Source organism: Egretta garzetta, unplaced genomic scaffold (assembly GCF_000687185.1).
Source record: "Egretta garzetta isolate BGI_Z169 unplaced genomic scaffold, ASM68718v1 scaffold122, whole genome shotgun sequence".
In the NCBI taxonomy this organism is placed as follows: Eukaryota; Metazoa; Chordata; class Aves; order Pelecaniformes; family Ardeidae; genus Egretta; species Egretta garzetta.
The window spans coordinates 461,086-488,677 of record NW_009258886.1 but is presented as its reverse complement, the minus strand read 5'-3'; the positions used below and the strand labels follow the sequence as shown (position 1 = coordinate 488,677).

Below are 27,592 nucleotides of genomic sequence, written 5' to 3'. Positions count from 1 at the left end.
GAACGAACTAGGGGAATGTCACGGCCAGCATTCCCTTCAGAAGAATACAGAAGAAAACAAATGCAGGGGAAGCACTGGCAGATGCTGCTATTTAAAGACAAATATTAATAAACTGCGAATTTATTAGTGGTATCTACACAGGCAGCTGTTTAAAAAAATTTTAGCACGGAACTTTGGACTGAATTACCTTTGAATCCATGAGTATAGCTAAATTAGAACTCTGCAGATAAAATACGGTGCTGAAGTTACTAGCAGCTAGAGCTCTACTTGAAGTTAAACTCCATTATAGTTGCCCACTTGCAGTTATAAAAGAAACAAGATGAGGAGACAAAGAAATACTGGGGTGCAGAAGGGGAGGGATGGATTAAGGCAAAAAGCACCATGATGAAATTTACATTTTTGTCTCTCTTCACAAGAAAATGGCACTGTACAAATCAGAAGTACAGGAATGGGGGCTAATACACGAACCGACTGCATGTCCTAAATGTCTCTTGGTGCTTGTATATTTAAGAACTACGTCTACCAAGGTCGTTTTTAAAGCCATTTGCACATATTATTAAAGAAGAGAACCCTGGTACCAATAACGAAAGGAGAAGATAAGCTCTGTCCGTGAACCCATTAGAAAAGGTTTCCTGTGTTCAAGAATGGTGCACTTCCAGATGCCCTGAGTAACCAGCGGTCAGTCATACAACACAAATCACTGAAAGATACAGGATGGAAGCCAAAACCAACAGTACTTTGAATTGGTTGAGTAACAGTTAAAATCATTGCTGATTCATTGTGTGAAAGATGGAATTTTTGCTTTTGAAGAGTTTGGGTAAGGAACAGGGAAATTTGAGAGATCAAGACAATCACAAATTGGAGGATTTATATTAATATCAGGATTTAAGTTAGATCACCATAGTGAAAATAGTGATTGAAGTGGGGAAAAAAATAAATCACGAAGTAAGCGATTCAATCTACAGCACCAGAGTTGAAAACGTGAGGAGAGTTCTGTAGAGACGATTGATTTCCTGGTGTCTACCTTTAGAGCTGCTGGCATGGATGACACTCGGTTTGTTTGGTGGGGGCTGGGGCTGGCTTTTTTTGGCAGTAGTACTGTTGGCATTGACCGGAGATGGCTGGAATGAGTTGGAAAGAAAGAGGCCATCTGAAACTGGGCGAGGCTGGCGGGAGGGCTGCTGTGGCTTAAGGGTGGCAGGAGGAAAGTCACCATAAGATTTTCTTGTGCTGGAGTACTTATCCTGACCTGCTAGACTGGAATCCTCCTCCTCCTCATCATCATCATTGTATGCAACAAACTTGGCAGTATAAATCGTGTCAGGGGAGAGGACCTGTGTTTTGAGGTAAGAGGTGTTTCGCTGAGGTGGGGGAGGAGGAGCGTTAGATGAAGGGGTTGGGGATGGGAGTTCATATTCCCGTGGAAGCGGAGGTCTGTACAGACCAGGCTCGTCAGGTTCCAGTAATCTTCGTTCTGCTTCATCGTGCTGCCTGCGCCTTTCAGCCTCTAAGCGACTGTAATACTCCTCTTCCTGTCGCCTCTGTAAGGCCAGAGGAAACAGAAACACAGTGGTCAGAAAGACAAGACGTTTCAAGAGAGGTTTAAGTTTTCCGTCACTGAGCTACAAACATCATTTTTTTTTGTGTCTCCTTTTCTGGCAGTAAGCAGGGCATCTGTATGGACTCATACAAAGAATATTTACTACTGTGAAAAAACCAGCAGCCGTCCTGTAACACAGCGTTGCTGTTATTTCCAGATTTACCACTGCCTCTGGTAACCACGGCAGCTGCCTGCCTGAACTAAGGGTGATTCCAGCATTTATTACTCAAAACTTAACTAAGGTAATAAGGGGTAGAGTTACTACAGCTGTAAAGAATCTGTGGGAGAGGGAAATAACTAAAATTAACTACCATCTTAAAAAAGGAACTTTGTAATTTTGCTGCGTGCTCATACAATGTAAATTCATCAACAGAGCCTTGGACTAGATGACTCCGAACAACGCTTCTAGTATAAATACCAGGAAAACTACTTTCACATAGAAATCAAATTACAAAGAACTTTTGTGAAACAGATATCAAATAACTGTTTTTTAAAAAACTATGCTAATGATATTTATATGAGGCTACTGACCATTTAAAAGGCCATGAAATATCTTCTATGTATTTTTCCAGTTGAAAAGGTTTTTACTGTTTTAAACTAAATAGCATTTAATTCTGCTCAGCTCTTGTCTAAGCCACATTGTAAATTAATACAAAGGTCTATTCAGTATCTTGATAACTAATTAAAACATGTATTTGGAAACCATATGTTACAAAAAACCTTTTGTCTAAGCATGGTATAACTTCTGCTGGGAATACCTGACATTTTGAACCACCACCTTTTCTGGTTTTAATCCATGTGTTCAAAAAAACCACTTTATCTGCTTATCTATCTGCTCAACACCATGAGTCAGTTATCCTAAAAAAAATTAAATAAGTCTGATTTCTTTCATCTAGAGCAAAGACATGAAACTCAACTCCTTGTACTACTCCCTAAAACCACTGTGGTGGTCAGATGGTACCGAGTTCTGAGCTGGTAGATGTACGAGTGTCTCAGTCAAGATCTGCCAGTGAAAACCCCGTGATCCAAATGTCATCTGGCTGCATCATTGTCAGAAAATAAGAAAGCCTGAGTTGGTTTATTTTTAAATACTTTTCTCAGTCCAGATACACCTTCGTCAATTCTCACCTTTTACCACCCCAGCTTAGCTTTCTTCTACTCATCAACCCATACTGCCTATGGAAAACAGTCTAACAAAGCTTGAAAACAATCTAACTAAACAAATTAACAAAGTGGATATATCTACGTGGGGTTCTTCTTAAATATATTTGCTCAATCTTCCAAGATGGAATTTCTCGTAACAGTAAAGGCTAGCCCTCTTTCTTCATTCTGAAGTCAGCGTTACTAACAGGCAAGTCTTCAGCCTGAAGTGTTCTTTCTCTAGGAAGAGGTTCTTAAACACACTAAGAGTCAAATGAGGTGCTTTGTCTTCCAGTTTTGAACAATAAAGCTTCTCAAATTCACGTATAATGTTCTGAAGGAACCTAGGAGCCTGAATTTTCAGAATCTGTTTCATTGCACAGTGACTTATCTGTTAAAATTATTTACTTCCTTTCTACAAACCAATTCGTTTTCCTCCCATAGTCCAAACACAAAAGACAACATGGAGTACTCATCTCCACTCCACTGTATTTCATATTTCTCTCTCTCCCTCTGTATTTATATAAAACAATTACTGCAAAAATATTTAAATGCCATCTCTGAGACACAGCAAAACCCAACACCACTAACTCAGCCATTATAATAAAGATCTTAGGCAAGTCATGTTGGGGGGTGAAGGAAACCAGGAGGTAATTGATTTCTGCCATAACTTTCAGGAAAGGCTCTGAAGGCAAGCCCTTGCCACGGCTAAAAACCTTCAGCTGGTAAGCTTACAGTACGAGTTCTGCAATAGCACCATATCTGGGATATTTGTTTAAATACTTTCTGTGTTATACTGGATAAACCGAAGCCTTAGGCCATGAGTGTTATCACCAGGGCTAGCGTGTTTAACCCCTACGGACCCAACACTGAGCTGTTACTGGCCAGGCTAAGAGGAGAGGTCTGTAAGAACCCCTGCAGCACTCGGAAGACCACAACCTTTTCTTCAGCCTCTCTTCTGGTCCGCTCCTCCTCTTGCTGTCGGCGCTCTTCTTCCTGCCTGGCCCTGTCTTCTGCTTCTCGCTTGCGCATTTCTTCCAACTGCTGCTGCCGTCTGCGTTCTTCATCCTGTAACTAACAGAGACGGGTCTTTAATTTTTTCGTCACTCGTGTGGATAAGATGGGTCAAAAAAAGATAATGTAACCCAAGTAACTGCATCTAGAAGTAACTCATTCGGTAGAAAATGCTATCCTACAGATAAATCAATACAATTTCCAGCTGTTAAGAGTATGCTTTGTTACATTGGTTTCCATAAAAAAACCCCAAACAAACCAAAAAACCAACCATAAAAAACCAACGCCCTCTTCCCCCCCAAAAAGCGCAGAACTACATACATAAAAGCACAAAACACACAGGGAGACATTTCTAGCAGTCACATATGAACCCCTAGAAGACTGAGGTGACTCACTTTCCAGACAGCTTCAGCAACCATAGTCTCATAGGTACAGTAAAGTGAAATTAAATACTTGGAACCAACAGTCCACAGCTCCAGCAGGCAATTGGCTTTTCATTTTGGATTAGTATTTAAGCACCGGAAAAATCATGACTCATTAGTCAAAGGGTCAATCTGTTTAAAGTAACAGGCTCATTCAGCAAGCCTGCAAATAGTCTCAGGAGATAAATAAAATCTCCCACTGTATCTGCAGCAGATGCGTTTTAGAAAATGCAGAGAGTGAGGCAAAGAAATCTTTGACTGAGATTAAACAGCTCACATGAACAACCGATGTCCAACAGACAATACTGGTTTATAGATGCTTGCGGTAAACGCTGCACAAATAAAATTGCACAACAATCCAAACTTTGCATTGTTCTCTAAAGCGAACAGTATCTAAGCCCTTGACGGACAGGAATATTCATTGGCACAATAATATTCACAAGTAGAAATTAACTGGACTACATGCTGTGTTATTACTTGCTGCAGCCTATGTTCTCAAGTGATTCCCTCTGCCCCAAGATCATTTGTACTGACTGGTTGGTTTATCTTCCCATAAGCTGCACGTAACACAGATACTTCTCTACTCCTGGATTTGTTTTTACAATCCAGTTTCATTTACAGAGAAAGGCCCTTAAGACACAAAGCAATAATGATATAGTAAGAGAAATTTAGTTCTAATAGACTTTGTGAGGGCAACCTTCATGTAGGTATCTCTCCCTTCTAATTAATTAACAGGAAATGTGCTTTAGAGAAGATTAGGTTTTCTAATCAGTATTCCAATCAATTCTAAAAACCAAACTTTTTTCTGGGGGGGGACTAATTTTCTGGTCACTGTTCATGTAGTATTTGTGTTATGGGTATCTTATGATCTTGGTAATTCTGAAAACATTTGCCTTCTACATCTTCAAGCAGCTATACAGACTAATTAAGGTGAAAACACTTCAAATTAAAGTGTTAAAAACCACCATTTTTGAGCATGAAAGCTGAAGAAGAAAATTAATTCATTTCATTTAGGCAGGAATTTGGCAAACGTATAGTAGAGGATGCTACCTGCAAGTAAATTCCCCATATTTAGGCCTAAAACTTGTAATTCCTAACCGAAAATGACATAGAGATAAAGATCAAGCTCAGTATACACGGTAGAGCAGGGAATAAAGCAGTTAACCAACTCCCTGCTTGGATTAAGACCTCTACTTGTCTTGGTTATTAAAAAGGCACTATTTTAGGAAAGAAGATAATATTGCTGTCAAAAGGAAAGACAGCTAGTAATTCAAAAGAGTTTATAGGAGAGAAGCAATTTCCTCTTTAAAAAAAAAAATCAAACCAGCCACCCAAAAAAACCCACAAGGCAGCAAAAACTGCACAGTGAAAAAGTACACGAAAACTCCTTGACTCTGTCCCAATTGCATTTAGAGAAAAACCCTGAATATGTTCCTGATCCCAGGTTACGGCACGGATGCCTTTTTGCTTAGGAGCAAATATTTCTACTATTCAAATGCACTGTAACAAGAAAGTATTTCAAACTAAATTAAAGGGGAAGTTTTATTTTATTTTATAACCAAAGAAAGAAGGGAAAATTGGGCAGGGTGCCCACCTGGGAGCTGTTGTCAACATCTGAACTGAAAGAATTGCAAAGACAACTGTATCCTGGTCAGAGGCTACTCTAAACATAACACCTAGTGAAAAGGCCCAAAATGATAGGGAAGGCACAAGCAGGAATAGAGCAACTGTAACAGAGTGACATTTAATTTCTTTATGATTAGTAACTAGTTTCTACCTGGGAGCACTCCCAGACCAAGGCAGGGAGCGGTGGGACGGTGAGGCACACCAGAGCACTTGGAAGTGGTTTGGGTTTGCAAGTGTGCACAACGGTACCCAGCTCAAACCCAAACTCCCTAATTTTCAAGATGCTAAGGAAAGGTAGCTGCATGTCCCATTTCTAGTAAGAGGGTTGTCAGATTCCCAAGTTGAGTATCTGGATTCAGTACTTCTCTATCCCGGTTAGTTCTTCTCTAAGTTTAAAAACCATGTTTTCATGTGATTTACCGTACTTCCAGGCTGCCTCCAAAGCAGCACGTGTTTATACTGTAACAGGTAGAAACAACTGATCCGTACAGCCAGAGTGACGGAGGAGAGCATTTGCCCAAGCTTAGCCAAGCAGCTAAGCACAAAGCACTAATTCTTTCCCCCTGCTTTGTCCCAGCTCTCCTGAAAGTGCCATGGGTTCGCTCAGCCGCACGACTCTGTCCCCCTACCGCCAACACATGTGTGCAGCACCGCTCGTACTGAGAAGAGGGCAAGGAAAGGGCACCTTTCTTCTGAGCTATTGCTCCTCATAACAGAGCAGCCCATCAGCTCCTTATCAGAAATGTGAAGATATTCACGGGCCTGGCAGGCACCCAGGAAGTCTCAGATTCCAGACAAAATTCATTTCTCCAAGCGCTGCTTAGAATCCTTTAAAAGAAGTTCCAGAAGAACTTTACATTTATATCTATTTATTTATGACAACTAAAGTTGGGTCAGATCTGTTAGTGGCCCAGGGAATTTAAAAAGACAAACGCCAGCCAAGCTGACAATTCATGCATTAACTATTCATCACCTTTCATCAGCCTCTTAATCAGCAGAACAGCTATCACCAATACTCATGTTAGACATACAGAAAAAAAGCATGGAGCATTCTAAAGTGTATTCTTTTTTCTCCTCTAGAAACTACAAAGTAATTTCTTGAGTAGATGAAGTAGTATAGGATAGATGCAACTATGCCCAGAAAGTCACGTGAACAGCATGAAAATGATGAAATTAGGAAAAAGAGGCATTTGCTGGGTATAGCATTCAACAGCATCTATTGCAGAATTAGCTTGCTTTCTTTTTTTAACGTGAAGTTTATGAACATAATAAATCCTCAACTGATTCAGGCCATGCATCCATCTAGTGCAGTATTCTCTCTCTGACCGCAGCAAGAAGAGCTGCACACAAGCCTGGCCACCTCTTCTAATTTCCCCAGCATTCAGCGTGGCACTAGAGATGTCAGCTGGTACAGCCTTGTGTAATCCTTTGAGTAGCTTTTTACAGGCATGATGTCTATGAATTTGCGTAATCCATTTTTAAAGCTGATGATACTGTCTGCCTTTACAACCTCCTGTCACAGAGAGATCCAGAAGTTTACAGCCACAGCTCTGGAGACCAAGACTTAAGCAAAAAATTACAGGAGTAGTAATAAGAAAAAAATATTGTTAGATACTAAGTCTGAAAAACCCATGACTCCTGGCTTGCCCATTAATTGAGAAAGCTTCACCTGTTTCCCTGCTGTCAACTGCTTAACACTAATGTACCACACTGATACAGAACCGAACACCTTAGATAGTCTAAGTTATCTGAAGTATGCGTTTTAAAAGGTGACTTTTTAAAAAAAATAAAGCAGTGCTGAATATCCAAATTTATATTTTTAAGTCATGTTTACATTTTTTTCCAGCAGCACAAAATAATTATACTACCAGGACCTGCAAGCATTGCCCTTCTTTCAAATTGTTATCCTAATGATACACGTTGAAGGGGATGTATTTCTTGTCTATAAGACTACAGAACTTTTTTTTAAATGTTCCCATTTCCAATGAGAGCAGTAAAATGGAGAGTTAGTTTGAGTCATACAATTACTGCTGCAATTTAGAAGTCTGTCATGTTTTTGATGCAAGAGAATGGTATTAACCAACTGTAACTGAAATTATATGGTAACTTAATAATTGCATGTTTATGTGACCTACTTGGAAATATCAGTTCTGAAGTAATTTCTGAGTTTACAATCCATTTTGACTTTAATGAGAAGATTGTAACACCTGTAAACAATGGGGCTTCAGCACATGCTGAGTCAGTAACCTGCAGTATTAAGCTCTCAGGACAATTTCACTTCAGACTGGGAAGAATTGACATTGCTAGAGCTCTTCTAAAAGCTACAGGGGTGGGGAAGGGAAGGGGGAAAATCTTACCTCACGACTTGTTCATTCAAAGTGCTTAGTAAGATTTTTATAAACGCAATTGCACAAAACATCAAATACACAGTTTTATATTTGACCACTGCTACAACAAACAAATCAAGCCTGCAAGCAGAACACAACGTCTGAAAGGAAGGAAACACAGGGAAAGGAGTCACCACGTCTGGAAACATTCACATGCATGCTTACAGTTAACTTAGTGCTTATTGTATCACAATGATTTTTGAACACCCGAAGATGCCAAATCATCAAAGCACATAGGGTGGTTATTAATAATATCAGGAAATTGAAATGGGAAAGAGATATTGAAGAGAAAGAAACAAACATACCAAATCTAGAACAGAGATTGCTGGCACAGCAGTCTGCTGCAGGTAGTAAGAAAGGGGAAAAAAAGAAGAGAAGCACAGTGAAAATAAAGATAGGTTAGACTTGCGCTATTTCAAAAGCATTTTCTTTTATTTGTTAAGTCAGCTGCTTTAGAACGAGGAACTGAATTGACATAATCCTGAAATACAGAAATGAAAACAATCAAATAATCCAAAATGTTTATCAGTTATCAGTGTGACTCATTCAAAACCTCAGTATTTCTCCAGAGATGCTACTTATTGCATCTCTGGTTGAATAGGCAGTGAAACGGATCCAAATGCAAACATCGCTTCAGTTCAAGACAACTGTTCTTTTTTAATTTCAAAATGTTCCAAAATGCTGGAAGAACTTTATGCACAAACTGTATTTTGAATCCAGCACTTGCAGAGAAGACTGATACGTTACGCAATACAACTGGCTTTCTATTAATGACACATGGCTTTTTTTTTTTAGCCTTGCTACAGTAAAATTTTAAAGACACTGTTTGTTAAAATGCAGTTGTACATGGATTTTTTTATGCCCATAGGTAACTGCCTGTGTGCTACAAATTACATGTTAGCGATGCTGGGCTTTAATACAACCCGTTTGCCAAAGATATTTTTAGCTTTTCCTTTCTTCAGTTTCCAAGTCTGAGGTATCTATTGTTTTACACAGTAATAAAGTTAGCCACAAGAAAAAAAGGAAAGCAATGCAGACTCCAGTAAGTATGAGAAGAGTAAGTTTAGGAAATCAAGTTGCCAGAACAATCCTGAACTCAAACACTACTCAAGCCGATAGGCATTTGTGAATATCAAAATACGCACATGCAAACGTTTCTCAAGAATTTTTAAAAATTGCTTATCACAGAATTAAGCTTACTTTTCAAGATAAACAAACAGAAGACATTCAGCATATCACAGAGCTAGTTTTTAAGCCTGTCAAAGTGTAGCTATTCGTATGTAACTTTGGTATCCGTGCTATTATTCAGAAAAAATAAACAGATTTTCCTATAGAAATTGTTTCCCAGTAACAACAGATTTTAACAGATTCTGAGAGACAATCGCCACCAACAGAGCAATTAAAAACTTCATCATACCATTCAGTTGCATTAGCTTACTAGACATGTTACAAGCTTTCACAGTACTGAAGCTAAAGTAAGCAAACCTTGTCAGATACTGATTAAACTGGACAACCATGCAAAACCCAGGTCCGTATGAGCTGGAGCCCTAGACGGGGTGTATCCAAAACCACATGGCTTAGCCTAATGCTTCCCCCCAGCACTGTTGGGGTCACCACTGAGGTGGTGGTAAAGGCAGAGGTAGCAGCTGCTTTGTGCCCCAGCCTCTACTCGGGGAAGACCAGCAAAGTGGAACTGCAGTTCAGTTCACTGTTCTCTGGAAACAGCGCGTACTCGCTGTCTATGTTCAGGTCCAAGACTATAAATAAGAAGCAAATCTATTTCAGGGGGGGTTGGGTGTGTGTGTGTGTGTGTGTGTGTGTGTGTGAACAAAACCCGACACTTTCTTTTCCTGATTCTCCTACAGACTTCCATAATTTCCAATGTTTTTGCTTACCTTCCTGTAAGAAAATTCTTGCCATATTTATCTTTCTAATCCTGCTGCAGCTACATGGCAAAATCCCTTTATCCAAAAGGAATTTCTTTCCCCGCACCCAGAAAAGTAAATTCGACTGCCAACTTGGATTCTATAATAGGTAGCTATGATACTTTTATAACACATCACTTAACTGGTAAAGCCACTGTTAGTCAGCAATTTTAAAAGTCAAGGTGTTCAAGATAAAGCCTTTCCCTCCTTTACCCTGTAAGAACATCAAAATACTCGGACAAAGTCAAAGAACCCACCAAGATACACATTTACAATACTTTTGTCTAGAGAGGATTATCCCCTTTTACCCTTGCTCTTCTTTCTGCCTCCAGTCGCTGCATGATGAGCATTGTATCCACATCATCATCCTCCTCTTCATCATCATCTTCATCCTTTTGCTTTGATTCTTGAAGCCGCTTTTGGAACTGCCACTCAAGCATGAGTTTGCGCAGGCGGTCATTTTCTTCTGCTGTACGATCAGGCTTGTTCTGGAGATCCTGAATCTCTTTACTCAGCATGTCCACAATGTGCATCTGTTGCTGCTTCTCCAGTTTCTCCTTAGCATCCCGTTTCCAGGGATCTGGAGAGAGGCTATCGCTAGAGGACAGTTCTTCCTTGCTGATAGTAATGTACTGCAGATCTCTCCGCTCAATAGTCCGAGGCTGCTGCTGGGGCTGCAACTCTCGAATGACTGTTTCTTGAGACCTCTGCAAAGTTGAAGGTTTTTCTGATTTCACTTGTTGAAGGGAAACAGGGGGAATTTGGCCCAGTTTTCTTTCCTGCTCACGACGTTTCCTTTCTCGTTCTTCTTCCAAACGTGCCTTTTCCTTTTCATACCACCTCTGATGCTCTTCTCTTTTTTTACGCTCAGCAGCGGCTACCTGGGAAGATGCTTGTGCTCCTATCTGATTTGGAGGAGGAGGGGGAGGCAGAGGCAAATCCATTTGTAGTTCATCAAATTCAGCTGCATAATGCACTGGAGGAGGTGGCGGTGGAGGGGGAAGATCTGTTCTGATGGGCTGGGAAATGGCCACTGGAGTTGGCTGGCTGGTAGCTGGAGTTTTCCAACGGCCAGGTCCACTTTTAGTTAAACAAGAACCAGGCGAGACCGGTTTGGATGAATGGTTCAGGTGTTCTTGGCTAGATGTGCTGGAATCCACAGATGAATTCATCCACTGATCGCTCTCTGACTTCCGATCAATGTACTCTACATCCTTCCGTATAACAACTTCCAAACGATTCCTCTCTGGCTGGAAAACTTTATCTCTGAGTTCTTCCTGGGAACGAGCCACACGCTGGAAAAAATTAAAGAAGGCATGTATTTCATAGTCCATCTATATTAAAACATATTTGAAAATGGCTCACAAACCGCATTCTTATTACTGAGGGTAATTACTTTTAGTGAATTTCAGCATTTCCGTGCCCAGTAAGCTTCCCAAAACCAACAATAAAATATTCTTCTCAGTCCTTTTAACTCATTCAAGTCACAGAAGACTTTGCAACCTCTGAAATGCCTGGAAACCTGGACTAAGAGGAAGGATGAACGCAAAACGGAGCTTAAGCTGCAAACCTCCCCAGCCCACACAATTTCTCAGGACTATCCCTGACAACCCTCCCCCACAGGCGAGCCCAAGAGCCCTGGCGGGTTGGATCAGCAGCTCAGGCGTGGCAGCTCTGCCATGCAGCCTGCAGCGGCCTTGATTGCACGTTTTTCCTACTGGGAATGCAAACAGAAAGGCTGCTGAGGGAGAGGCACGGGAGCCGCTGCCCGCCCTCCTCCATTAACAGGCAAGAGGAGCCACGGAGGCTCTCGTTGCTGCAGCGCCAGCATGGGTGCGTGGCCCGGGCAGGCAGCTCCAATTTTACCAGCTCCTGGGGCACGGACGTACTCATCTGCACTTTTGTCGCTTTTCTAGTGCGTCAAACACCAGGTCTTTTTTTATATACAAGCTCAGGGTCTCACCACTCTGTACAACCTCCTGAAAAGGAATACTGGGCCACGAATTAGGCTTATCAGATCTGTTGATGGTTTTCTTGAAGCAAATATTCATACTTCGAATGTTAGGAACTATTAAGCACTGAACACATAATGTACCAATTATCAACAACCGAGAGAAGACCGACAAAGCAAACTCCTTTCTTTTTCCTCCATCAGTGACCTTAACCATGACCTCTAAAGAATGCTGCCTTTGAGATGAACAAGTGTATTTTTTATGCTCTATTAGTCCAGCAGAGCTGAACACACAGCTATTTGTGTTAGATTTGCTGTAAAGATGCACCTCGCCAAACAGTTTGCTAATGCCTTCAGAACAGAAAACAGGCATTTCACATCACTCAGTAGCTTACAGCAGTGTTTTTACAAGCCCAGTTCTCACTGTAAAGATTAAAAGGATTTTTTAAAGATTTTTTTTTATAAAGTCTATTTTCTCTGATTTTCAACTTAAAAGAGTTATTGTATGGTGGGGAAAAGTTGTGCACACTTTCAGTGCTTGTAAGGAGCTAAAGCTTCTAGCCATTTGCGTTATGAAAATGCTTTTCTGCACTGCATTCAGCCTTAAGGCCACAGCTCAAATTTGGTATCTGTCAACAACTTTAACAGATGGGGTTCATCTCACCAGTTTGAACCACCTCTTCTAAGCTACTCACTTAAGCTTGTCTTAAGCAGGGGAGAGATGCATGCCCAGGCAGCAATTCATCCCATTAAGACAAATGGGTAGGAACCGTTCTCTGGAAGTACCAGCTTCCCCCTGTCCCATCACTGACAGACAAAGCCTAGACGTTAACTATCCAACTAAGATTAGGTGAGATTAAATCACGAAACGTGAAGGAGTTAAGCACAGAAATTCCGCAAAACATTTCCACATCTTATTGACACAGTCATTTAACTTCCAGCATTCTCCTTCAAAATTACCATCCCACTTTGGGTACAACATCTGTTTTCTTAATAGCTGAAATAATAAGGATTTGGTATCTATAATACTGGGGGTAAAAAAAAGCACTAAGCTTTTATTCAATTGACGTTCTACTGAACTCACTTGCCGATACGCGTGAGCAATCAATAATGGCACAAAATCAATTATGACACAATCTCAAGATAATTTACATGACACTCCTTTTCCAAAAGTAAAACATACTGAGCCTGGTGTAAGGCTCTGCTTTTATCACAAATTAAGAAATAGCAAAACCCAGTTTTCTCTCTATATTTTTAAGTCTCTGGTGGATTACAGAAAAAGATGATCCAGTGACTGGATTTAGTAGATCTAGATTTAATTTCCTGTATGGATTAGAGTAAAGTCCTCAAAGACAGAACATTATTTTTTGAATTTATAAAGGTACAGTGGGGGTTAATTCATTTTAGGTCAAGAAGCATCTACGCTTTGATAACTTTTTTTTAACTGAGAGCAAGGAATGTGTTTCAATGAAGACCTTGGATAGGTCTCAAAGTACTGTTTTATTTCATTTTTAATACTTCACTTTGTCACTTAAACAATGCATCCCGCAGGCAAGAGGTTTTTCCTTCTTGGAAAAGTGAAAGATTTAGTTTGCTTTTCAGAAAACCACAAAACGTTTTACAAGACAAACCCTACTACCATCTTACCCCATTGCCTCCAACAGGGATTAAACCATCCCAGATAACAGGTCTGCAGAACACGGTAACATAAATTCTGGAGGGGGTGGGGGAACAAAACAAAGAAAAAAACCCAACCCCCAAAAAAGAGAGAGTAGGGTTTCTGAACCCAAGCCAATCTTGGCAGAAGTACAGTTGTTCCCCACCCCCCCATGGTATAGTTTGTCCTCAACAGCTCAGAGATTATAGAGTTGACTGTTCTGCAAAAATGTCTCCAGCAGTCTGGGAGTGGAAAGCAAGCAGTTTCTTTCTGTTCTTTTCTTATATTGAAAGAAACTACTTCTCACCTGCATTGTAGTATTGATCGAGTGATTACTTTCTGCCTGGACCTGTGGTTTTTCTTCGTAATTTGGCCACTGACTCTGAGCTGGACCCATTCGATCCTGGGACTTTGAAGCTGGGAACGTGAAATATTCTCTAGTATATGTCTGTGTTGGAATGGGATAAGCTTCAGGTCGTGGGGGCAGAGTCTGTTCCTGAAAAAGGTAGAAAGAACATAAGGTATAATTTTCTAATCACATAGATCTGTACAGAGTATTATTTTAAACGTGTACTTTCTAAACGTTTTCTTTTGGCTCATAAGAGCACTATTTGTCTGGAGCGGGAGATAAAGAGGTTGACTAGTATCAGATATAACTGTGGTTATGAGTCATGTTTTTATGGTCTGAAAACAAGTACACAATATTGTACAAACCTAAGAAATCACAAGGACAATTTCATGAACATTTCATAAAATCACTCAAAGCTGTCTCAGTCTTCTATTAGCTGCAATAAGCAAAACCCCCACCCAGTCACTAGAACCAGCATTATGTTCAAATAGTTAAGTAAGACACCGGTTTGACTCAAGCACACTGACGCTATTGATAGCTAAGGAAAGTTCAATAGCCAGCATTTTGCTTGCCACTTCTGACCTCTGTACAAAGGTTTCCAGTAGAGACTGAGGTTATTTTGGTGGTAGTTCCAGATGCATAAGCATTCTTTCCCCCAGGGCTTGGAGGCTGATCTGTTGGAAAAGTTAAAGGAAGCATTTACGTGACTGTTAACAATAATTTTCATAACTTAATAAAATACTAGTATTCACAAAATAACTATGATTCTTCCTTTAAATAGTTCTAACAAGAGGCTTGCTCCAAACATTACTACTACGTTGGCATTTTAAACTTAATCTGTTTTTAAAAACAATCATCCTCTTTTTGAATTCAACAGCCTCTAAAACGAGTGGAAGAGGCATCTACCCCTAAAAGAAGGATAATCTTACTTACTTGCTACATTGGGACTGGAGCGATGATCGGCTCTGTTCTTCATTAATCTATCATCCCCTGGCAGCTTCTTTGGTTCACTGTACTCCGTCCACGGCAGCTGAGGGCTCTCAGGTGACCCATTTTGAGTGGAGTTGTTATACAGCTCAAAGCCTTCACTCTTTGGTCGGGGTTTACCTGAGCCACGGCGGTCAGAAACTGTAACAGTTGGATATGTATTTTCCCCCTTTCACTTATATTAACTACTGTCTTGTATATTTTTTTGCAAACCAGAGCTACCTTGCATTTGTAGCTAAAAATGAGTTCCCAGTAAAGCAAATGCTTGATTTTAAAATCTTTACTTCCTCAGCAACACAATCCCACTCTTGTATCAACTATACAGGATTCCTTTGACACGTATGCTTCAAAAGAGCTTTTGAAAAGGTACCACTGTATTCGGAAAAGCCAAATGTACTTTACTGAAAAGTCTCTTGCTGACTCTGAGGCATATGGCATCTGGGACAGTGTTGTAAACTGTGATAATAAGGATTTATTCTTTTAACCCATTCTTTTCTATACTGTAGTACTACTCTATATGTAGAACGGTCTTCCTTTAAGACTGAAACACATCTTTTGTTAGGTCACTGAAGTAGGATGATAAAACAGAACGTTAGAGAAACATCCAAGAACTTCTTATGATCAGACATAGAAACTTAAGATACCTTTCAATATTTCTAGTTTTTCTTTTAAAAAAAAAAAAAAGTAAATGGCAAAATATGTTCCAGGGGCTTCTGTTTCTATTTATTTCTCTCTTAGTAATTATGTTACACTCTCTGGTTACAAGGAAGTCATATTCTGAGAGGAGGAGAGAAGCTTTTATGAAAGGAATTTAAAAAAAAAAAAAGCCACTGAAGTTTAATGCCCTTTGTATTAATTATATTCCATTTGTTAAAATAAAAAATACTTCAAACCAGAACCAGAATGCATAATTTAATTTTTTAAAAGGTACATATGCACAGCATTTATTAATGATTAGACTAGCATAATTTCAAACAATATTTAAAAACAGATCAACTTTGGATAAGAAAGGAAATGCTTCTTTTCTGTGCAACTGTTTCTTTACCGATTTAATATTGTGGTAGTATTTGGCAAGCTAATGTTAATTATTATATTTTCTGCATTCTAAGACTTATAAAGTCATTATCGACATAAATAATATTAGCATGCTTACCTCTTTGCATCATTGGGGATGGCTGATTAAGCAGGGTTGCCAGACCATGGTAAATTGCTCCTTGTTTTGCAACTTCTAGTGTTACTACAGAACCTGTCCTAGTCATAAGTTCTGCTGCCCTGCAATAAAAGCCAAAGCAAAACAAAATAAAATCAGGCACTGTATCACTTAGTTCTCCTTATTGTCATTTAGTATGTCATGATTTCTCATGTTTATTCTAGTAATCTTTTGTTTGACAAAACACTTTTCCTGATTAATACTTAAAATCACTTTGGAAAAAAATTAGACGATGATGACTAGAAGATAACGCTTATTAAACAGACAACACCTACAGGCAAGTACTATTTTCAATTTGTGCAGTTAAAGGTCAGAAGCCAAAATTTTAAAATTAGAGATAAATAAAGTTTGCTCAAAACTAAAGCCCAAACGCGTAATACCGTCTCTTCTATATAGGTAACCCATATCATATATGGAAAATACTACACAAATAGTTAAACTTGTTATTAAGTTAGTCATAGGCAGCTATAAAAAGCCACGTCAAAGCCTAACATGCAAAAAATGAGCTTCAGCCTTTTTTGGTAAGTTATTACTCTAACACCTTCTTCGTGTAAAGACACCCAAGGAAAGCATTCCGCACCTTTCCTGGGACAGGCCCACCAAACTTCGACCATCCACACTGAGCAACTGATCCCCTGCAGCCAGACGACCATCCTAAATACATATTCAAGAGAGAAGAGAATTCATACAGCAATGCTAACATGGTCTAAATTAAAACAATTATTCACACATAGTAGTAAACAAAGGACTTAAAAGCGCTTCCAAAGGAATATTACTAACCACATCTGCAGCACCTCCTTTCACAACAGACTTGACATATATTCCAAGTTTGTCTTGACCAGCACCCTACAGAGAAAGAGGTGTTAATTTATTACATTTATATTTCATCTCTTAAACATTCCACAAGTGTTAATCAGAATTTTACATGGTCAGGTAAACCTCTAAGTTGTCATTACTTTTACATATTCCCAAACTGGAAAAAAGACAATTATACAGAAAAGAGTTACAGTCATTTAAAGTCAAAAGAAAATTTTAATACTAGGCCTATGGAACCTGCAAGCATTGTTAGAACAAAGAACATCTGGTCTTAACGCAAGCTTGTATAAGAAAGAAAATACATGAACTAAAACTTATACTTCAGAAGTTTGTTCTAATCCCCTTCTAATAAGAAATACCTATTTGCACTTTTACATGCACGTTATTTTTTATACCTCTATGTATTATGTTCCAAATGACTGCACTGTTTTCCTTGCTAATACCCAAATGAAACAAGGTAAATTGCAGATTAAAAGAAAAAGGAACAGAAATGCTTTTTACATTTGTTAGGACTGTAAAAGAGCTAGTGTAAAGGAATAAACAGTGCCTCTAGTTTTACAATAAAAAAGCAGACATTATAATTCTTTTAGAGTTGACAGAGCCAATATTAAGTCTAATGCAAAACCGTGCAATTTTATTCATAAAACATCTGCCTCAAAGTCTTCTGCTAAATTTTGAAAGGACGGTTAACAGTGAACTTATTGAGAGACAACCAGCAGATTCAAGATGAGAACGTAAGCATCTACCCAAGCCATGCTGTTGCATCATCCACATGCTCCAGTCTACAGGACACCACACAGATCAGTCTAAATGTTAGTATCACAAACCTTGAAGCTGTCACTTACAATGTAAGACAATTATTTTGATTTCATTATCTACTGTAGCAAAACGTGCTGTTTTACTCTGCAAGTCACTTGGAAGAAGAGTGCTCAGTTTTCAACAGAACATCATTTTCAAAAATAACCCCCAAGTTGCTTTAATACTGAATATGCCACTTCCTCCTCCTCCTTCCCTTCCCCCCGCCCCACCTTTCCAACTCTATTTTTTTCCCCTTCTTTTGGCAGCAAAAGCACTCATTGCTCCCACCATTCTAATAAAGTAAAATAAAAATCAAGGTGAAGATTATTCAAAAGCTAGTGTTGTAGATGGTTTTCTAAGCAAGTGAAGGAACTAATCTTTATTCATTAAATCTTGAATTAATCCCAAATGTTTACTCAAAAGCCACAGAAAAGGAATTACTTTAATTCCCATGATTCCAGATTAATATTCTGCATGTCTAAATTTTTCATAATAATTGTTTATGCCATATTTGAAGAAAAAAATGAGAAAAAAAAACCCACAAACCAAAAAAAACCACTCGAAGTAAGGACACTTTCTTTGCCTGGAAAGAATATAAGAGCAATTTAAAAGAAAAAGTTTAATTACTTTTTGTTTGTTTTTTAAAGGGCTCTAAAGAAACATCAAGGTAACTGCAGGATATTTTTAACTTTGTACCAGAAAAATCTGTTAAAGTTATGAGAAATACAAATCAGAAGACGGCTAGATGAATAATGAAAAATGAAACCATGCTTCACAAATCTCTTTTCTTCCCCAAGCAACCAAGCAGCACATGGGGAAGGATGATGGAACACTTAAGACTTCCAGGACACACGTGGTAAGATCTCTTACCAGGAGTTCTTCAAGATTTGTAGGTGACATGGCATAAGGAGGAACTTGTCCTTGTATATTAAGAACTGTTTCAACGATGGATAGCAAGTTATTTGTTTTCACAAGGAATGGAAGTTATCAGAGAAGCCCTAAATGAATGTGCTGTTCACCATGCACATAAGTGTTCCAGAAAAAGGTGAACAATAATGTAATAGTTTCCCATATAGAAAATTTATCAGGTAAGTTAAAATGCAGGGTTGGAGAAGGATCACATGATGCAGAACACTGGAGCAATAATGGCAGGAAAATTATTTCATTGGTCCAATTGCGAAGCAATGCTCCAACCTTGTAAGGAACCGGTCCCCATCAGGGCACTGTCAGCAGAACCAATTACCACCCCCCCTTGTTGGGAACTGAAAATAAAGATGATTTGGTTTATGTACTCTGAAGTTACTGGGGATTGATGCTGCTTTTATTCAGTCCTAACTTCAAAGGATACTAGCAAGAATCTCATCCCCGTGGGTCCAGTAATCAAAGACCTGCCTAATACAAAGATTAGGTAAAAACCAGCAAGCCTTTGGAAGAGCATCGCCACTTTAAACAGTGTACATATTAATCAAGCGATTTTGGGACTGTGACTTTGGTACTCATAAGCTACATTAGACACACTATATCCATACACATCACCTCTCTTATGCTTGATTATGACTGTTAGTGCACGTTAAGTGAAGTTGAAACCTTCTGTTTAAGCCCAGGATATGTGCACTGGTTTGCAGATAGTGATGAGATAAACATTTGCAGTTGCACAAATATCCATATAATAGTTTCTAAACTGGTGTTAATTCCTTGAGAAAGATCTTTTTAGTCACTGTTTTCAGAGCCGTCTTCAAATATCAGCTCAAATATCTGGAAGCCAACAGAACTAATAGAAAAGGACAAACAAAACAGAAACCACCATGGCCACCAAACATCTAAAAAGTTCACATTTAGAAAATTGTTTACAATTCTGATTATTCTGAGGCTCAGAGGATAACAAGGATGACCAGGAACATGGAATAGCTTCTTTGAGAGAACAGACTAAATAGACATGGACTCCTCACCTGAGCAAGGATCAAGGAAGTGAAGGTCTATGGAATATGACTGGCACAAATTGGATTATTTATCATCTCTTTAATCAGCCAAAAGACAAAGCTTTCTTATTCATGCTATCAGTTAGCATATTTTAAAAAGTAAAAAAACCCCAAACAACCAACCCCCCAAAAAGAGAAGTTTCCATAGGACTGCATAATTAAATTAGGAAACTGCCAGGAACAAGACTGCTGTAGATGCCAAAGTGTAAACACGCACAAAAGATATCACAGGTTCATGGTATGACCCTTCAAGGGCTTTCAGAAAAAACGATACAGGTATGATACATTCTGAAGGAAATTCTGAAATTACAGCAAGCTAGAAACTATGGGGAACTATCTTACGCTTGTTATGTTCTTTGGCTAAATACCCCGCAGCTGGAGGATACAAGATCAGATGGATTTTTCCACTGAGTATAGCTGTTCTTATACTCTAAGCTTTAGAGTAATTTTTCATTATGATTTGAAGGAGTTGACGTTTTACTCTTTTCCTTTGTTTTTAATGCTTTTATGAAGCCTATACAGTTTGTCAAGCCCTTTCCTGTTCTTTTAAGAGAACTTACGGGCAGACGTGTCAGCTCCAAGTCATCTCACTTAATACAAAACTAATGAATTTTAAAAGCATAAAAAATTATTTAGAAATAAATCTTCATTCAGATTACATCAAAAATATTTATCAACTGCCACATCTATTTGCATATTATTAGGACAAATGAGTTCCTTCTCTGCCTATTTCACATGCCATTTAATATGCTTCTCACAACATTCCTGTGCTCTCACTTATGCTTGGAAAGGCCTCTCAGTAACCATCCTCAAAGTTAACTCATCATCTTCCTTCAACTTTTACCCTAAGCTTAAGAGTAATTTGAATCCAAATTCTTAATTTCTATTGAAACAGACTTAATGTTGCTTCAGTTCCACCTTCCAGGAGACTGCATTAGAAGGAAATGTACAGTTATTAAGGACACAAAAAGACGCTAATATGTGGTTAGACATGCACACTGAACTCCAAATTGAGCGAAATTATTCTCATACATAGCACATGGATTTTTCTCCTATCATTTACTGACATTACAATAAACCAGGCCTCTCTGTAAACTGCCTATTAACCTGCTTTTCTTTCAAAGGAATGTGAAGGTCAACATAACTAAAACTAGTCCTCTGGGAACAAAAATGGAGCAATGACATGTGTGTATCAGTAAGATGGAAAACGTTCTTTTCAATTCATTTGATTTTCTCCAATCCTGAATAACAAAAGCAAGCGTATCTGTAAAGTTGTTAGTCTGAACAGAACACAACAACTGTAGAGAGGATAGATGATTGTGGAAGGCAAGAATGTAGCAAGCATAAAAAGATGGTTTATCCCCCCAAGATTAATTAACCTAAAGCACATTTTCTTGAAAATATATATGTATACACAGCCAATTACAAAAGGCCTAAAACCTTTACAAGTTTTTTTTTTTTTCAAAAAATAATGTAGAAAATCCTAAAAGAAAAGCACCTCTTCTATAGTAAACTCTCTAGTGCTACCAATCTACCTGTTTTTCTTTCTCACCTGAAGCAACATTTCCCCACAATCCTAGTAGAAAGTGAAACAATAGTACCCTTATTAAGGAAAAATTTGGGAAATCCTTTCCCTTAAGTAATAATCTAAGAAAAATTTTCAAGGGGTAGAACTGAAAACCACCACAAACCTACTGCTACTTCTTTATTACTTCCAAATTAGCAGCTACACTTTGTAGTCACAGCTTTCAATTGGAAGAACTCCTCCTACAAAAAGAGCGCAATCATTGTATCAAAAGCGATCAATGCAGGCTTCAGTTCACCTGGGTGACAACATTCCGGACCTGAACTGCATGAGCATAACACTCGCCCCCCGAGACCTCCTTTGTTTCGTTCTGAATGTTACCTCTTGTTACCATGCATGGCCAAAGCAGAGAACCACAGGGGGAAAAGTTTTATACGGAAGACATTAGCTGATCAGAATTAGAAGAATGGTGAATTGTGGACTGAAGAAAGGGAATTACATGATATATAAAAATTGTGATACCTCACGTATGTTAGACTTAAGCTTCAAAATGAGAAACACCTCCATTCTGTGCTTTTACAATACAGTTAAATAATCGGTACAGAGGAACAACCCAGATCATAGATACTGCATAAAGCACAGAGAACTAAATTTGAAGGCCAGCAGTGGAGCCCTATTACACTAAGTTAATTACAGTGACAGTAGCAGTGATCTTCTACAGACCATCAGAACAAAATCCACCTGCCTTCTCCCACGCTGTCTCACGCTTGGAGCTGTGCAGGCGCCACTGCGTCGTGGCAGGTCCCACGACAGACCCGGCAGAAGGCTAAGCTGACCCCCGACCCCAGCTCCCCTCATCCCAAATAAAAGCTTTGTTTTCAACCCAATCAGCTTCCTCAAATTGTTTACGGCACAGCGTGACTGTTCATAACCATACAGGAAAGGGGGTTGCTAGGAGGGGCCGGGATCAGTGAGGAGGGTGGCATTATTCTTGTTAAGCTGTTGTGCCAGCTTTTATCAGGTTACAGCAGCCGTGTACCTGTGCTAACAAATGCGTAATCGTCAGGGGCTGTGAATATACAGGACAAATACCAGGTAAGCTTTTCACATCAGATCCCGAACTGAAACCCAAAAGCCCTCTTTAAGAAGGAAAGTAAGAGCCAGGAGTGTTCATCTTTTAAACATAAGAACAATTTACCCATGTTTAGACTACACCTGTGAACTTCCAGTAGGCAAGTCGCCTTTTTAATGAGCAATACATAATGTACCAATGGAGTTTGACCTAAAAGAGAATATTTCAGTTTAAACATTGCCCAAGTAATTCCCAAATGGGTTAAAACAGCATGACCTAAAATAATCAGTGTTTCTCTGCTGCAGCCTCAGACTCCACTATTTGGTGAATAGTGTGATTATTTTTTTTAACCCAACATTTAAACAGTTTCAAATTCCTAAATTCTATTATAGGTCACCTATTGACTTGTCAAGCAGCTCTGAGCAGCATCTGTAGACCAAGAATATTCTAGTGCAAGCTGAATCCCAAAACAACTGCAAAACCACCTGAAGTTCATCTTCATTTTAAGCTTTTTCTACCCTGCATGGCAAGTGCACCCAAAAGACACTTCCCAACCTTCCCAAGGCCCAACCATTCCCCTCCAAACCAGAAAAAAATTCAAATCACCCTAACTTTAGCAAGCAATGGAGATGAATAGTATATCTCGAGTTGAAGTAAATCCATCCTGTTAAAAAAAACCCAGAACACCTTTACTAATATAACTACATAATGGGATAAAAATGTCCCCCCCCTTTTTTTTCCAGGAAGCTTAATTAGCTCTCTGAGTAAAAACATCAAAAGATTCTTGAAAATAATCTCCATGCGTGAGCTTATTCATCTTTAAGATGGATGCACATAGCTAACACATGTAGGAAACTGAGGAAAACAATTAGGTCCAATACTCAGAACAAATCCACACCTTTGCATGAGATGCGATACCTGTATAAGGGTTTTTTTATCATCTTATACTTCTCTTAACAAGTAATTTAATCTTTTAAACAGCAAAAGTTGACAGATGTTAGCATATTGCGCTTCCAAGTTTAGCATGCGCTGAAGTTTAGCCAGAGTATGAGAATAATTAATGCTAAATTTGCTGAGAGTTACAGGTTGCTGCAGGAATTCTATGGCAATGGGGAACATTCCCTCACATTTAGATGGAATTTTAATAGACCTTCTAATCCTACTTGGGAGGTAAAGGCAAACAAGGATACTTCTGCATACAGAAGTCTGCTCAGAATGGTAACTCAGACCTTTACCCTAAAACTAAATGAAGAAAAGAATGTATGGAAAAGTGTTTAAGTGAACAGACTACCTTGTAAAAAGTAAATAAACAATGAGTCCTCCTCTAAGAAACAGAGCAAGAATAAAAGGAGCTACAAGTCAAGAGGACAAGCAAGACACTGAGGTATGAAAAGCTATCACTGAATCCAGCAACTAAAACTCATCAGAAGTTCTATTTCCCATAGATCTGGTTTTACTGTATCTTTGTGGCCAAGATACACTGTATAACAATACTTATGTGGGAGAGAAGAAAGATAGGTAAGCTTTCAAAAAAGAGGACTAGCTTTGTCTTTGTCAGAATAGTCTAGTTTTAAATAGTTCTTATCACAGAACAAAAACATGTTCAGAAAAATTTTACAAGATGGAGTCTAAAACTACAGCCTGAGGATAGAAATAAAAGCAAGGAAAGGGGCTTGTTAAGCTTATTAACTTTTAGACGATGATGACTGTTGGGAGTTTCACATCAGTACTGTTCATGGGTCACGTTCATCATCCATTCAAATCTAACTCTTCTTTTGAAATTAAATGAAAACGTCAAATTATTGAAGAAGTACTCATTAGCCCCTAGTTCAGCGTAAGCATTGTTCACCAATGTCCAGCTACGCTCCAATCTGTAGAAGCAAGAGACACTTATTTTGCTGGTGATCTGTTGTTGATTTGACAAGGGATCTTCTCAAATGCCTGCGTAGACCCTACTATGAATTCACATGGAAACTTCTACATACAAAGTCTGCACGTGAAATGAATATTGCAATTCAGCTCCCAAACAGTGTAAAATACATAAATATTGTAGTTCAACCCCAACACACTATAAATTCAGGAGGAGAAGGTTGATGTGCCCGCACTAGTATTTAAAGATTGAATATTTTATAAAATACTTATGAAACTTCCTAAATCAATTCTTTTCAAAGCAAAACCTTCTGACCTGTTAGAAGAAGAAACTAAAATTGCAGACTATATTCCCAAACCACAAAGTAACATGTATAAATACTAAAATAGCAGAGGATTTCATGAACAAGAAAGAAGTAGCTTATACTTTTAAGAGAGAAAAAATAGCAGTAGTTATCATTTGTTTCAGAGGATGTTTTATCATTCCTCTACCACGCAGAAGCAAAAAAACCCCAAACCCCAATACACTTACAATATCAACAGAAATTCATTTCAACATATGACCAAAGACTGCAAAGCAAAGCACAGTTTAACCAGCTGGAACTTCAGCTTTCAAAAGCTGAAAAAACACCTCTCTGTCTCTTACATTAATGAATACAGACAGACTGGAGCCAACAAGAAAGGGTCAAAATTAAATTCTCACCTGAGAGATAACAAATTTTAGATTTTTATTACACATGTAATTTAAGTGACATTGGTGTCTTTAGACACATACGGTTTTATAAATATACATTCCCTATTCATTCAGAAAAAGTACTTGTGAAGTACTTATATTTGTGAAATTAAGAAGTAACAAAACCTGTCAACTTTCATTTATAAATGACTTCTAAATAAGCAGTAGGACAACTAGAAAAACATAAGTTAGTATCCCAGGATATATCACCAGATATAAAGGAATCTAATAAAAAATTGACTGAATAAACAAACAAATTAATTGACTGAATGACTTTCCTGAAGGGCCTGAATGATCAGAGAAGTTCTGCAAACTTGTGCAACTACGGCAATCCTCAAAGTTAAAGAGCAATTTTGGCACCTTTGGTCAGCATAACTTTAATCTGTAGAATGCTGATACAATACATTTAAGAGTCACAGCACTGACATAGGGCAGGGGGAGGAAAGAAAAAGAAAGAAGAAAAAAGGAGTAGAACACTAGATTCCCTTATTAAAAGAGCACCTGGAAGGTGAAGAAAGTAACAACCCCCCCAAATATTAGGTTTATTTATGGGATTTCCACTCTTCAAGTCGCACAGACTGCAACCTCAAAAAAAAATCTGGAAATTCACTGGGAGCAGGAAGATGGAAAGAAAACAAAGTCAATCATGCATTTAATGCATCAAAAGAAAAAAAAATACAAAAATATGCTCAGCTAACTGAGATTTATGGCAAAGGTATGCAAAGATTTCATACCTGTTGTCCAAGTGGGCATTTGCCCCTTTTAAGTCTCGTACAAAGGCTTGACTACAAAAGCTCTGTCACGTTAAAGAAGCCACAGGACCGAGTCAGGTAATGCAAACTAAGCTCAGCTTTTAAGACAGCCTAACAAGAAACAAGTCATTCTCCATCACATCCGCCTATCATCTGGGCCACCTATCAAGCATCACATCAGTGTACAGTAGTCCGTACTTGTTTTCACAGCATTACTTTGCAGGCCCTCCTTGCTCTAACAGGACCACACCCAAAATACTGCATTTGCTTCAAAACTTACTATGAGTACTACAGAATTAAGAAGAGGCAGCGTTAAAAAATTACAGGCACTTTTATGGAGTAATCAGACCCATAAGGAAAAGAATGAGATAAACTACACTGATCTGAAAAAAAGAAACAACTCCTCCTACATCAGAAGAGTGTAAAATTAAGGATGTACAGGACTACAGTAGTAATGAATTAATAAAAATGACAGACTTAAAGAAAATATTTAAGGAGAACAGATTTTATTGCTAGTGTTATGTCACAAAGATGAGTTTTATAAGCCTCCCTTCTCAGTAACACACAGGAAAATTTTGCTCCTGAACATTACATCAGCCATAAAATCAGAGCGTGCCATACAGCGCAACTGTATATAAGGTAGCAGTTTGAAGAACAGGAACATCTGATAGAATCTTCCTAATGGCAACATCACAGTTAGCCCACGAGCTGGTGATTCAGCCACCACAGAACCATTAAAAGCAGGCAGAAGAAATCCCATCAGCTCCTCCTTCCCATTTGGTATTTGCCAGGACAAGCAGCCGTAAAACGGCGTGGTGGAAACAGCAGGCAGCTCCTTCCACTGAGCGTCAACACCCAGCAGGGTTCCCAGGCAAGCCACCCACACCATGCCGTGCCGTGCCACACGGGGACCCGCCGCCAGCTGCGTGATGGCCTGGAGGTGCCGAGACACCACACAGCCTCGCTGGTACCCCAGTGTAAAGGTATCCCAGTGGGAATGAAGGTCCCCCTGCTGATGAGGTGTCAACCCCTTCACAGTTCATCTGCTCCCATCCTCAAACATCACGCCCCACAACCAGCTTAGGGGGATCACAAACGAGTGGCGCTTCCTGGGAGGTTAGCAATATTCTTGCAGTTTTAGTAGATCTGTAGGACGACCTAGTTATTCCAGCACCTATCATTAGAATTAAGTCTACGAAAACTATTACAAAAACACTTTTCCAGTTGTTAGGAATGACAGCAAAATTGTAGTATTAAGTAATTAAGGAAGAACTATGCATCTGCAAAACACCTCTGCAAGTACAGCACCTAACCAAACCAGTAATGTTCCAGGCAATTAACAGTAACGCCTTGTCATTACTTGTTCTAAACCATCATTTGCCCATACCTGTTTAGCTTCACATATTTTGTTTATCATGCCAATAAAACTGGAGCAATGAACAGCTTCCAATAAAGACTGGCAGAATCATGTTTGATTAAAAAAAAAAAAAAATCTTCAATAACAAGTTTTTTTAAAATATATTACATATTAAAAACTACTTTTATTTACACAAAATGCAAAAAAGTCTTCCTAATGACCTTTCAATACTGATTTGAAAATTGGTCTTAAATATGTGAATATTTAAATGGTTTCAAGCTTCACATAAATAGTAATATGAAAAAATAGTGAAGGTATCCTTTACTCTCCAATTACAGTTTGACTGAACCCACAAAAAGTGTCATACAGTTACCAACCTGTTCAAAGCAACATTCCAATTTAAGTGGCTTCAGATACCAAGCC

At 38.8% G+C, this 27,592-nt stretch overlaps 1 protein-coding gene across 3 annotated transcripts in view; it reads right to left on the bottom strand.

The window, feature by feature from the left end:
• AFDN (afadin, adherens junction formation factor) overlaps positions 1–27,592 on the bottom strand; it is a 91,320-nt gene that overhangs the window by 4,471 nt on the left and 59,257 nt on the right. For 2 of the 3 annotated variants that reach the window (XM_035889635.1, XM_009633988.2), the window contains exons 22-30: positions 17,049–17,114; positions 16,849–16,922; positions 16,212–16,330; positions 15,005–15,199; positions 14,654–14,745; positions 14,030–14,218; positions 10,423–11,409; positions 3,680–3,808; positions 1,250–1,541 (exon numbers count right to left, since the gene is read on the bottom strand). In XM_035889635.1, coding sequence (XP_035745528.1) covers positions 1,250–1,541; positions 3,680–3,808; positions 10,423–11,409; positions 14,030–14,218; positions 14,654–14,745; positions 15,005–15,199; positions 16,212–16,330; positions 16,849–16,922; positions 17,049–17,114 — 2,143 coding nt within the window. Of the gene's footprint in view, positions 1–1,249; positions 1,542–3,679; positions 3,815–10,422; positions 11,410–14,029; positions 14,219–14,653; positions 14,746–15,004; positions 15,200–16,211; positions 16,331–16,848; positions 16,923–17,048; positions 17,115–27,592 lie in introns of all 3 variants that reach the window. The other variant, XM_009633989.2, reaches the window with a different exon arrangement.